At 38.0% G+C, this 12945-nt stretch overlaps 1 protein-coding gene across 5 annotated transcripts in view; it reads right to left on the bottom strand.

The window, feature by feature from the left end:
• Nucleotides 1-308: 308 nt before the first annotated feature.
• Nucleotides 309-12945, bottom strand: part of hykk.2 (hydroxylysine kinase, tandem duplicate 2) — a 21798-nt gene continuing 9161 nt past the window's right edge. The window contains exons 1-5 of one of the 5 annotated variants that reach the window (XM_008331526.3): nt 5854-7867; nt 3885-4193; nt 3346-3488; nt 2616-2796; nt 309-1520 (exon numbers count right to left, since the gene is read on the bottom strand). In XM_008331526.3, the coding sequence (XP_008329748.1) occupies nt 1075-1520; nt 2616-2796; nt 3346-3488; nt 3885-4188 (1074 nt within the window). In that variant the 5' untranslated portion in view covers nt 4189-4193; nt 5854-7867 and the 3' untranslated portion in view covers nt 309-1074. The other 4 variants (XM_017031320.2, XM_017031322.2, XM_008331518.3 and 1 more) reach the window with 4 other exon arrangements.

Raw genomic sequence — 12945 nt, 5'->3', positions numbered from 1 at the left:
GCACAGCCTCCCTGAATGTCAGCCCCACAAAGGACTGGCAACCTGCCCCCAGACATTCAAAACAAACCATTTGTGCTTGATGCACATATTTTTTTGTTAATCAACTCATTAGCAATCTGACCGTCTGCAGGCAGAGGATAGAGCAGGGGGTGAAAGCTCACAGACACAGGATGAAAACACGAGAAGGGTCGACATGGTCAGAATCAGGAGATGAATTTACAAGAAATTATTCAGCTTGGAATAGATTACTTATTAAAAGCTCCGGCACTCAAAGGTGATAAGGAAATGACTGAGGCCAACCTTTGACACAAAGTTCACTCAGAGACACATTTATTAACAGCAGATTCACCAAAGGGATTTCATTCTAATACTGTACACCAATAGCTGTACACCAATAGAAAAATCAAAAGTGCTAAACCAAGAAATAACTCATTATTTGCAAAAAGCAGGTTTGTTTTTTTTGTTTTTTTGCTATAACTTGAAATTGAACCAAGTTGCAGTACAGTCAGAGTCTAGAGTTTCACAATGTCTGACTTGACACAACTTGTGTTACTTCTTAAAATTACATTTAAATACCCCAAAGCCATTTACTGGATAATCACGCAGTAGTTTTTTTCTGAGAAACAAATAAAACTAAAACTAACAATTGTGTTAAACTGCACGACTTCCCTTTAGGTTGTACGCCTGCAGGTGGAACAAATAGTGTTTTGTGTGTCACCGTAGGTGTGTCAGCAGGTGTGCGTGGGAGCGTGTGTGCATGTATAAGAACTTAATTTAAAAGAAATGGACTTAAAAATAACATATGGAAACCTGAAAAGTAGCAATGACGATAATAAAATACTGCTAAAGGTTATTTGCAGATAATCACAGGACAAAAATCGGTGTGGTTGCCAGATTACGATTCATTAATGTCATTAATGCCTGAATATTTTTCCCTTTTGTTTTTGAAGATAGTTTTTTTTTTAAATTAAAGTTTTTGGTGTCAGTTAGGTGTACATACTTTCACAGATTCCAGTTAATGCCATTAAATTAATCTCTGATATTATTCATTTGGTCTAAAAAAAAAAAAAAACCTCACTCCTCGCCATCTCTAAACTCAGCTGCACTTTCAAACCACACCTTCTCCACCTTCTCCTTACCGAGCTCCATTAGCTGTTTGAGAATCCCCAACCCCCTCTTGGATGAAATCATCAAATACTCTTCATTTTCTGGATTCAATATAACAAAGTAACGAGCATAAAGCAGCGACTGACAGAATCGGCACAGCACCAGCGTAAACAGACATTCTCTCTCTGATTCATTAAGGGGAAACAGGCTCTCCCAACCTGCCAGAACAGGCCCACCAACCTCAATGGGATCAGGGTGCTCTGTCATTAGGTACATGATCGTGATAGCCAACTCGTGCACATGGACGTCACTGTGCATGTCCCCAAAGTCAAGGATGCCAATGACCTTGAATTCACCGCCTTCGTCTGATCGCACCAACATGTTCAGGTTATTGAAATCACCGTGGATAACGCCTTAGGAAATAAAGACAAGTCAGGGTAAGGGTTGACAATGGAACAGGACACAGCTAAAAAATTCTACCGTCATTTTATTGAAATGTCAAACGTCCAGATCAAATATTCTTGGCTCTTTTTTACGACAGAGATGAGTCAGTGGCTGTCTGATTATTCATCTATTTAGGTTAAATTTTACTGAATGTTGAACCAGTTGAATCATATACATATTTACTTTTAGACTGTTGTTTGCAGGCGGTAACTCTTGTATTTGCTCCTGGAAGCTAAACACGGCTGTAGATAGAACAGTGTGTGCTTAGTTAAATCAGTAGTCTACATATGCAAACGGTGTCAACAAAGAGTAACATAATGTTAAACAAAATTGAGTTCTGACTTTAGAAATGTGTCTGTCGACCAAAACATTTGGCTGTTTTACAGATAACTATTCACCATTACTTTGCTGTGTAGGTTTGTGTCTTTTAGGTTTTTTCCGCAGTGGATATTCACAAGATATCATTTGAATTGTAGTATTTAGCACTGAATAACTCTCTTCCTGATGCAGATCAAATATTAATCTGAATTCCCCGGATACGGCTCTGGTATGATGGGAAATTTGGCTAAAAACACAAGTGGGACTGGACTGCAGCTGGACTCAGGCCTGACCTCTTTGGATCCAAGTCCAACTCCACGCCAACAAAACCACAGTCAGCTTCAGACTATTTTACACCCACTCAGGATTACGTAAATAAAAGCGAGCAATAATTTTCTGCAACTTCTTCTAAGCCTTGTTTACTGACTGAAAACAGCCGATGCCACATCATGGAAATCCTCGACCGCAGAGAGAGACAGAAGGAAAGAACCACATGGTTGCAACACACCAAAAAATGTTTCTTTGTCCAGGTTCATGGAAAATGGAGGTCAGGGTGGAACAGTGACTCACCGATGCCTAAAAGTACATCTGCTAAAATTCTGTTCAGTTTCTCTGTTGCTCAACTCTTTGAAAGACTAAAACATATCGATCCTTCTTAGTTTTTCAGGAATCCCAACCATATGATGCAGAATTCACTCTTTTTTTTAAAAACTTTGATGAAATCTGGACCTGAACATGATACTCACCCTTGGAAAATTCAGAGTATTTTGGAGCCACCAAGGTCTTGTACTGCTGAATGACAGACCTAACAATATCCTGGAGAGGATCTCCATCTAAAATATGCAAATATGATTCCATCATTGGAACACAGGACAGACTCCACCTAAAACCTTTCCTCTCCAGCACAGGGAGATCTGGATGTTCCATCTAGGAAAAACAGGTCGAAACACTGAGAATTAGAACGTTGAAGGTAACATTTCACAAGACTTGAAACATTTATGTAGCTGTGCACGTTCAGCTTCATTTTTAACGATGGACTCTACAACCATAACTGTTATAACTGCCTTTAGCCGCGCTGTGATGATCGCCCGGTTGTGTGACGGTGAGTCCTGATCATAACAAAGACAAGAGCAAAACAAAACCTGAACACTTTCTATTTCCGCTGACTACGTCCTTGAAACGACAACACAAACCCAGAACTGGGACAAGGCTTCATTACAAAGATGAGCCCAAATGGGACTGGAACTCCTTCAGTGTTGACCTTTTTCCAACTCATACATTAGACACTGCAATGGACAAACACGCAGCAGCGTCGAAACGGCCAATGAACATTACCGCCTTAACAGCAACATCTATAACTTGCGAGGTCAAGGTTTGATTGCCCTGACTTCCTGATACACAGCAAAAAAAAAAAAGACAGGTCGACACACTGAAAACAACAGACTGGCTAAAGGTAAATATTCATAACTGTTTTACCTCCTTTAGCATCATGTCCATTGTAGCTGCCATTTTGCCAGCATCATACAATAATTTTGCTGTTAAATGGTCCTTGGAAACTGTTGTGCCAGGCAAATATGTCAAAAGTCGCACCAAGAACTTTTGGCAGCCTTGGCCACAATCTGCAAAAATAAAGATAGAATCAGTATTACAGCTGTGTGTGTGTGTGTCAAATTACTACCTAATGTTCTACTTAAAGTGGAGGGCTGGCCCCTCCAAGGGGCACGGGGTTAGTGTATTGAAATACATTTCAATTCGATATTTAACAGATATGTCACTTTTTTGTTTTGTTTTTTTGGAATAACAATGGAACTTTATATCAACATGGGGAGGCTTAACAGGTTTGGCAAAAGTCAATATTTATCAATTTGGGGAGTTTCAGCAAAAATAACTTTCCTCTGTTTATAATAAAACTTGTTTCCACATACTTAAATATTGAACAAACTGAATAAACATGCAATGTCAAACGTGTTTGTTCATGAACAATGTGTTCTTCAACAGTAAGACTGTGACAGTACCAATTTCTTCCAGACTCATGAGCTCTCCTGAAATGTTGGGCAGAGCCGTTTGTGCAGGGAGCCCCTTCTGGTGAAGAAAGGACATTGCATAGGTCTGCACCTCAAACATGGTCGGATTCTGACTGTCCTCCGAGTTCAGGATCTTAAGGACGTACTCCTTACCCTCAGATGTGGCTACATAAAAGTTTTGGTCATCGTAGCTGGGAAGAGTGTGTAGTTTTGTTGGTGTGAGTTTAAAGAGCTTCTCCATCATCTCAGAAACCTGAGAGAGGTTTAAGTTGGGCCTGGCACTTTTCCCTAGCATCTGTGCTGGAAGTAAAAAAACATGGTCAGATAAAAGTATGAAATTTTAAAAAAAAAATTTAAAAAATTTAAAATTTAAAAAAAACTGTGCTCAACACATCACTTGGGGCAAGGGTTTTAAAACATCAACCATCCCATGATTAGCCCAGCCGTGTAACCTTTGGGCCACGGGCTGCTATAAAACGTTTTGCACCAAAAGTTTCTACCGCCCTGCCTCACTTCCTAGTGGAAGGGCAGCCAACACATGATTTCTATTTTAGTCAGTCACACCAGGCTCTCAACTCCTTATGATCAATCCACTGTAGCAAGGCTAAATGGTACGACAAACGAATAATGCACCACCACATCAATGTAGCAAAAAAGGCACACCTTTGCATTGTTTATGACATTTGTGTAAAATGTCAAAAAAAAGCTACATAGTTTTTGTCATATTTAGGAATGTAAATCTATCAGGCTATTCATAACTAAGTGATTAGAGTGACAATTTAATTAAATTAAATATATTTATATATAGTTATCAGACCAAAGAAATCAATAAATGCTTTTCTTTAGCAATCTTTTTATTGCTAATAAATTTTTAACAAAAAAATTTACTTCAGGACATTAAATTTAGTTAGTTAGGACAAAAAAGACAGCTTTAAATAATGTAAAGCTAAAATGGAGAGGACAGAAAACTGTTCAGACTTAACTGACCTCTTTTGGTATGAACCCAGTTCAGAGTCTGTAGTCTGTAGTCTGTGCTCTGTAGCTGTAGTCGTGAGTGACTGCAGTCCAAAATTAGTTACATCGAGGGCTAGCATCCAAGAGGCTTCTTCAGTTCTGACTGACCAATCAGAAGTTGTGGTGTTTAACCTCAAAGAGGCTGCATACCTGGTGGGCCACACCCTATTCTAATGTAAAGAAGGGACGTCATTGTGACACAACACACCGCTGTACACAATGAAATATGACCTTTGGTTAAGTCCGGGGAGGTCATGGGAGGTCATGGGAGTGATACCATACCTATGGAATAATAGTCTCACCTGAGCAACGCTTTTGGGTGGGAGGGGGGGTGAATTTTTATGGGGAGAGAACTCAGGATGACATATGAATGGATGAAATATTGTAAATTAAAACATGGAAATATTTACCATAAAATACCGCGATATAGCAAAACTGGAATAAAGATTGGAAAAAAAAAATCTTGGATTGGAATAAAAAAAGAATCCGCGATGTACTGATGTACCGCGATACAGAGAGGGGCCACTGTATTGCTTTCTGCAACGACCCTCGTCACGGGTATGCAGCCTCTTTGACGATAAATACCAGAACTTCCCAGTTGTCAGTCTGAACTGAAGATGAGAAAAAAAACCTACTCGGTCCAGTTGCCCTCGATGTAACTATTTGTGGATAAAAAAAATACCTGAATGACTGAGAACCTACATAGACAAGTGACTGCAGTCCCACCAACATGTCACGACTATTCACTGCTTTTTTCCCCCCCAGGTGACTGCGGTGTTATTGTGAAGCATTCGTGGCAGTCTCGGCTCCACACTCTGATACTGAAGCGCCAAACGTGTGACACATTTTGGAGAAGATCCAGCTTCCGCTTTGTATTATATCAGGAAAAACTCTTCTATTCCATTTTCTTTCCTTTTTTGTGTATGGTGGCGGATGGTAAACTTACCTACTCCATCCAGTTCCCCTCGATGTAACTATTTTTTGATAAGATGACTGAGAACCTGCACAGACAAGCGACTGCAGTCCCACCAACATGTCACGGCTTTTTATTGCCTCTTCTTTTTTTCACAAATGCCTGTGGTGTTATTGTTATGCAACCACGCAGCCGTGTTGGCCTCACTGTCACAGTGAAGTTAGAAACATTGCGGAGCTCATCCAGCCTCTGCTCTGTTATCACACTTCCCCTCATGGTGCATCATCGCCACCAACTGGTTCGGGGTGAACAGTGACGATACAGGGAAAGGGCGTCTCTCAGATATATGACTGATATGATTAATTATTTTAGCCTACAGGAATGCAAAGTGTATGTAATTTGGTTAAATATACATATATTTTACATAATTGTGTTAAAATATATTTTATAAGGTTTCCGTGGTTTAGCTGGTGCACAGATAGGATAACTTTATAGACAGATTATTGTGCATTTATTTCCTTACGAAACACAGAAGTTGTTAATTACAAAAACGCATTTATTTTCCACGTGAACTAGGCTCGAGTCCCACGTAAGTCTGTGTTGTGTATCTAAAGGACGGATCAAAGTTCGCGGTTTACAATCTTTAAGGTTATGAACGAGGTCTTTGTGACCACAAATATTACAACCCTACACAATCACTCCAAGTGCGTCTTTGTTAATATTTGACCATAAAAATACTTCATCACAATTTATAAACTATATTACTACTTTCCTTTTTTTTTAAAAAAAACATGATTTTTTGGCAATTATTTCCTTCTTGACTAAATTTGAATACTTATATACGCCATATGTCACATTTCACCAGCCTTCTTTTAACTCTTTCAGTCAACAAACTAGGCAGATGAAGGAAGTGTTGTTCACCACGAACAGATGTTCTCATGCATAATAGTGCGTGTTTATGCATTCGTTTTATTAGCAGTCACATGAGACAACAGTCAAAAAGTATTCTAGCAACTCAAAATAACAGTTGGTCAACCACCTGCTTCCACACTTGTCGTCTTAAACACATCCTATTCAGAATGTAAAACTGCATATCAGATTCAAACAAAATCAGACAGAAAAGATTACAAGTCACAGAGACTACACTGCGGGTCTGTGACTTGGTTAATGTTGTCTTTGTTTGTGCATTTAAAGGGTGGTTTTTACAGCCTTTTAGAGATTCCGTTCAGAAGGCAGCCTAAGAACATTGATGACCTACCCTGGAGTTGACATCTAACATTTATAACATAGATCATATCATCATTAAAATGCATTCTCCATCCAACATGTATACATCTACTTCATATTTTCTGATCTGTACTCTGTCCACAGCACATATTTATCATAAACCTCTGCTGCTGCTTAACTAAATGCCCTGTCCTGAAAGTACCGTACTTTCCCATTCAACAACAGTCAACCCTTAGAGCATGTTGACAAATGCCTTTGTCAAAGCCTGGCACAATGCATTTGTGTTTCACTCAGTACATTTACATGCTGTTATTAGAGACAAAAGCAAGAATGAGATAAGAGTAACACACACAAATATATCAGTCTGAAATCCATTATTTCTGCACGTGAATGAAATCGTTTCTTGCGTTGTGTTTTTTAAATGACCTTGTATTATTTAGTAGATACTACAACCATAATATAAGGAATGTTACAATAATTACGAACTAAACAAGAGCTAACCTTCGTCTCAATCTTGGACCACACTAACATTTAGCCTTAATGTAAGAACCTGTCGGTCGTCAATATGTCAATTTCTCTCACTCGCTTGTTTGCAGTGAACATGACAATGGTCTAATTAAACTGTCTGGTCAATCCTCCCTTTCAGTTTGTCTTCTTGTCCTGGTAAAACGTGCTCAGTGATAAGGTCAAGGGAGGGAACAGGAAGTGCATCGTTTTCAAACACAGTGAAGAAAAACCTTGTATCGACTGACGCTGTCTCCTGAGGAAACCAAGTACGATCACTTCTGGAATAAGTTTCCTTCTTCGATCATTTTTTTCTCTTTCTGAAACCAAGTACGATCACTTCTGGAATATGAAGTTTCCTTCTTCGATCATTTTTTTTCTCTTTCCTTCAAAAACCCATTTATACAAGTTCTGTCTTTTTCTTCTTCATTCAATCATTCACTTCAATATGACTGATCTAGTCAAATCATCAATTTAACTCAGAATAGTTCTGTGTCAATTATGGAATATTATTTTTATTATTTTTTATTTTATTATTATTTGTGATTCTCATATTTTCCAAAGTCTCAATTCTGCAGTCTGATTTTCTCTGACTCTGTAACTGTATCAGTTGGATTATTAGTCGATCTGAGCACCGCACTGTTGGTTTGCAACCCACACTCTCACCTGATGGACGCGCCCGTGAGGCGCTGACACTCAGTATTGATTTGCAGCATTTATTTTCCGAGGGGTTTGCTCTGCTGTATATAAGCAGTGTCCTGAGAAATGTCTGTCTGACTTTGTTCCCCTGCAAGTGTACTTTTAATGTATTTTTACTTTCCAGTCCATACAAGACTATTTCACACACGTTTATAGACATTTTAAAACAACTACAAAAGTCGGCAACAAAATACAGTCGAGGTTATTTGGTTGTTTTTCCAGGTGTGTATATTTAAAGGATGCCACAATGCAAGAATGAGGACATTACCACAAAAATGTGTGTCCAAAGAACATATAAAGAGGATATTATTAATGTTTCCTTCACATGCACCAAAGCCATTCAGTGGTAGCAAAAAAAAAAAACTGAAGTTTGATTGAACTTGAACACAGATGCACAGGACTGCAGGAAGACTCCATCCTTTGTGTCTTTAAGCAGAATAGATTAAAAAAAAAAACATCTAGACTGTGTCCTTCTTAAATTAACAATACTGTAAATTCGGCACTTAAACACTGAAGACGGAAATTGCTGCTAAACGCGCCCGATCTTTGAGATCATTAGAGGGCATTGTGCAAGGACAACATGGTGCGATAAATGTGGCTGTATTAAAAAAAACAATCTGAGGAACGCGCGCCTGCTTCATTTCATTTTCAGCAGGTTGATACTGATAAACATTTGACCACTCTCATGATACATTTCACTACCATTTGTGTTTGTGTTATTGTTGTTTTTCAGGTGACAGGATGTGAAAGAGATTAAAAGGTCACTCATTAACATGCATCACTATTGCCGGGCAAACATCTGCTCCACCGCTATTGGTTATTCATTACAAAACAGAAATGCTGTGTGATACCCGTGTGCTGCTACATTATTTATTCTTATCAGCGGCTCTCACATACAAGAAATGTGGGATTTTCATATTTATTTCTCCCTGAAGGACGATCACATACATACATTTACCAAAGTGATCAGTGAATCGGTGGCACACAGCACTGGTGGCAGTTAATATATGAATGTACTTGTTTATTAGTTTCAAGAAACTGACTGACCTTTAACTTTGCCTTACTGTTTCTTTTTGAAGAGATAAATAAATCAAAATAGGGACAGTCTAGAAGTTGAGTCTAAATTCAGTTTGAATGAGACAAGCCTGAACGTCAGTACAGCACAAGAGTAAACCACTGACAATGATACGAAGGAACAACATTTATTCTGCAATTTCTCAGACAAGTTAGAACAGGTCCATTTGAAAAATTTAAGGGATTCTCAAAAGTACCACTGATGTCTCTTTCTTTTCTGCTAACAGCTGTGCATTTGTTGCTGATTCAGTCCAAAACTCTGTCCACTCTGATCAGCCACAGATCACTGAACAGCAACATTAAAGCAGCAGAGTGCACTTAGGTTCTGAGGTAAAGTACCTTGTTGCTGAAAAGTCCCTCAGCATCAAGGAAGAGAGGCAAATTAAAATGATGGGGGAATAAAAAGGTAAGATAAAATATCTACAATAAGAACAGATAGAGAGAGAACTAAATCAGAATCTGTAGATTATTACTATGGAGATCCAACATGCAGCTTAATTTTATTCTTGCAAGAATGACACACCCAAACAATGGAACACATAATAAATATATTATTAATTTTATTCTTGCAAGAATGACACATCCAAACAATGGAACACAGGAGTGTGTTCCTGTGAGTCTCAGAAAGAATGAAGGAAGAGTGAATAAAATATTTCTGTGATTACTCCCCCTGGTAAAATAAAGGTTAACCTTAAAAAAAAAAGTTTAAATTTGGGAGAAATGTTATCCTTTGGTGCTTTTTTGTGCAAAATGAAGACTAGCTACTGTACTGTATCCCTGAAATGAATCAAAAATCCTTCAAAAGTTTAATTACAGTATTTTATTAATGCTTCATGGATCTGACCTGAGTCTGAGTCTGCAGTAAGTGGAAATAATTACTTGCATAAAAATAATAATAACAAAAAGAAATTCTCCTTGAACTGCGTGATGCAAATGAATGCATAGTACGCTAATGAGAAATGGCCTCTAATTGGAAACATAATTAGCAAGATGTTTGTCAGCAGGCAGCAGAGCACACTTACAGTTGCCCACCTGTGATGTCTGTGATTCATGGCCCAGTGCTCTCTAAAGTTGATGCCAATCAGTATGGTAATGCAACACGAGCCCAGATAATGAGTGGGTGTTTTTATCACCACACAACCAGAGACTCTGTCTGTATGACCACTGAACATTTACAAAAGTTTTCATTTGATCCCCAAAAAGTGGATGCAGAGTTTAATGGATTTGTGGTGGAGTTCCAGAGACAGGAGCTCATCACCAACATCATTAATTCGGAGTTCCAGAGACAGGAGCTCATCACCGACATCATCACAGGAATAGTTGAATATCTATATCTGAGTGAGGTCTCTTACATCACAGTCAAATAAAAACGTCCTGCATTTTTTTTCCTCTTTACTACAGCTTCTTCAACGTGTGTTATTGACAGGAACTGCTGATCTGTTCAGTTCATGAACTTTGATTTCTAGTTACTCAGAGCATCGAGCAACACCAGTACGTGATGATGTTCTATCCAACAAATACTGTATGTACCCATTTCCCCAGTTCAGTGGAAATTGACAGCCTGCATCGTTACATATAATACTGCGAACAAATAGGACTGTAATATTTATTATTAATGTACCACCACCATATATCCAGGACTCCGTCTACTGCGTGTGTCATTTTCTTTTATATAAAGACCACACAACACGTCATTAGACAATTTCCATAATTGCAGTTTTGTGTGGGCAGCATTATAAATGTAGGGTTGGACCTATGTATGTTTGGAGGGAGGGAGGGTGGGAGGAAGGGAGAGGACAGTGGTGGGGAGTGTGTGTCGGAGAGAGACTGTGAGTGTACACATTTGTGTTGTATATGTGTGTGAGATGGTGAGTGAGGATTGGGGAGTGGGCGCAGCAGAGCAGGAGCGGCGTGGACGCAGAGCAGATCACTGTTGAGCCACCTCTTCAGACACTCGTCCGTCTGCCTGTGTGTGTGTGTGAGAGAGAGAGTGAGTGTGTGTGTTAGGGTACACCAGAGATCAAGACAGGAGCAGATTAGAGGTAAGAAGATGATTACACAGTTGTGGACTAATTCACTGTCTTTTAAATCCATTTATGTGAAGGAAGAGTTACATGGAGTCTTAATGACAGTCCAGATCTGAGTGGAGGTCCGGCTGCCATTAATCAATCAATCAATCAATATATTATATCTTTTTACTAAAATTCTTTCTTCACTTTTGTCACCTCAGAATTATGATCTGTTCCAGCTTTTATCTGTTTCTGGGTGATTTTTATCTTGGTATTCCATCATTTACAGAATTTTTTATGTTGTTTTTCTTTTATTCTAAATGGTGTTTTTTTTAATGTATGTTTTTATTATTTTTTAATTGAATAATCTCTCAAACAAGATCTCTTACACCACTGAGTGTGTAATTTAATTTGTGCCGATTTTGTTCATTTATCTAAGTGGTGACGGTTGGTTTTAGCAGTGCCAGGTTCGCCGTAACTGGATTCTAGTGGCAGGGAAACTCAGTTAAAAACCACTTTGATTTCATTAGACTCTAGTGTGTAGTAAAAGAACTCTAAAAATAGGATTAAACACAACTAAGAACTTGGTTTTGCTGTTAGATGTTGTTCATTCTCGTGGCTAAATTAAAAATCCCACTATGTCAGAGATGATTATGGCATGAAAAAAAAAATAGTTTCCAGAAAAGTGCGGTTTATTGATGACTCTAAAGTCATGCTTGTTCTGAAAGAGTCTAAAATGACAAATCATGTACCTTAATTAGTGAATCGCCTTTTCAGACTTTACTGTCATTAAAGACCTAAAGGTAACTACTGTGTATAGTTGAAACTAATCTGACTCTGACCCTTTTTTTTTTTGTTAATTAAAAAAAAGGGATTTCTTTATTAAACTACACCAAAGAAAAGGCAAAACCCTGATGTATATATATATTATATGTAATAACATTACTAGCATTACAATTTACAACTCGTTGCTTTAAAGACATATGACTAATGAATGGCTGTAATGGGTTTAATTGATTCATTCACAGTTACACACAAACTGTATTTTTGAAGTACCATTTTTTTTTGCTGTGTATGAAACACAAACTGTATTTTTGAAGTACCATTATTTTTCTTTTCTTTTGCTGTGTATGAGTCATCCAGGTAACCATGGAACATAACCATTAATGAGCCATTACAAAAAAAAGGCAAAATGACTTATTTTACACCGTAATTGTGTCTAATGTACAGTAGCACAAAAACTGCTAAAAAAACAAACATGTTTTAAATGTATTGCAAATACATGTCATGTCAGACCTACAGTATGTGGAGATTGTGTGATAGAGTTACAGGTAATTATATTTATAAGATAATAACATTATGAGATTTTTTTTAAAAAATTGCATCATCATAAAACATATTTATTCACATTAATGACAGTAAATGTTGACAGCTTGTTAACATATGTATGGCACACATGATGCACATGTTGACAGCTTGTTAACATATGTATGACACACTGAAAAATTAATCATTTTTCGTGCATCAGTAAAAGTTTGCAGCTTTTATCTCAAGATAAATTACGTGTGTTGTGTTGCTGCTGACGTACTGACTTATTAATACTGTGTTAGCA

The sequence above is a fragment of the Cynoglossus semilaevis genome, chromosome 2 (genome assembly GCF_000523025.1).
Source record: "Cynoglossus semilaevis isolate Cse_v1.0 chromosome 2, Cse_v1.0, whole genome shotgun sequence".
Classification (NCBI taxonomy): domain Eukaryota; kingdom Metazoa; phylum Chordata; class Actinopteri; order Pleuronectiformes; family Cynoglossidae; genus Cynoglossus; species Cynoglossus semilaevis.
Note: the sequence above shows the minus strand (reverse complement) of the source record. Positions and strands in the feature narration are given on the sequence as shown.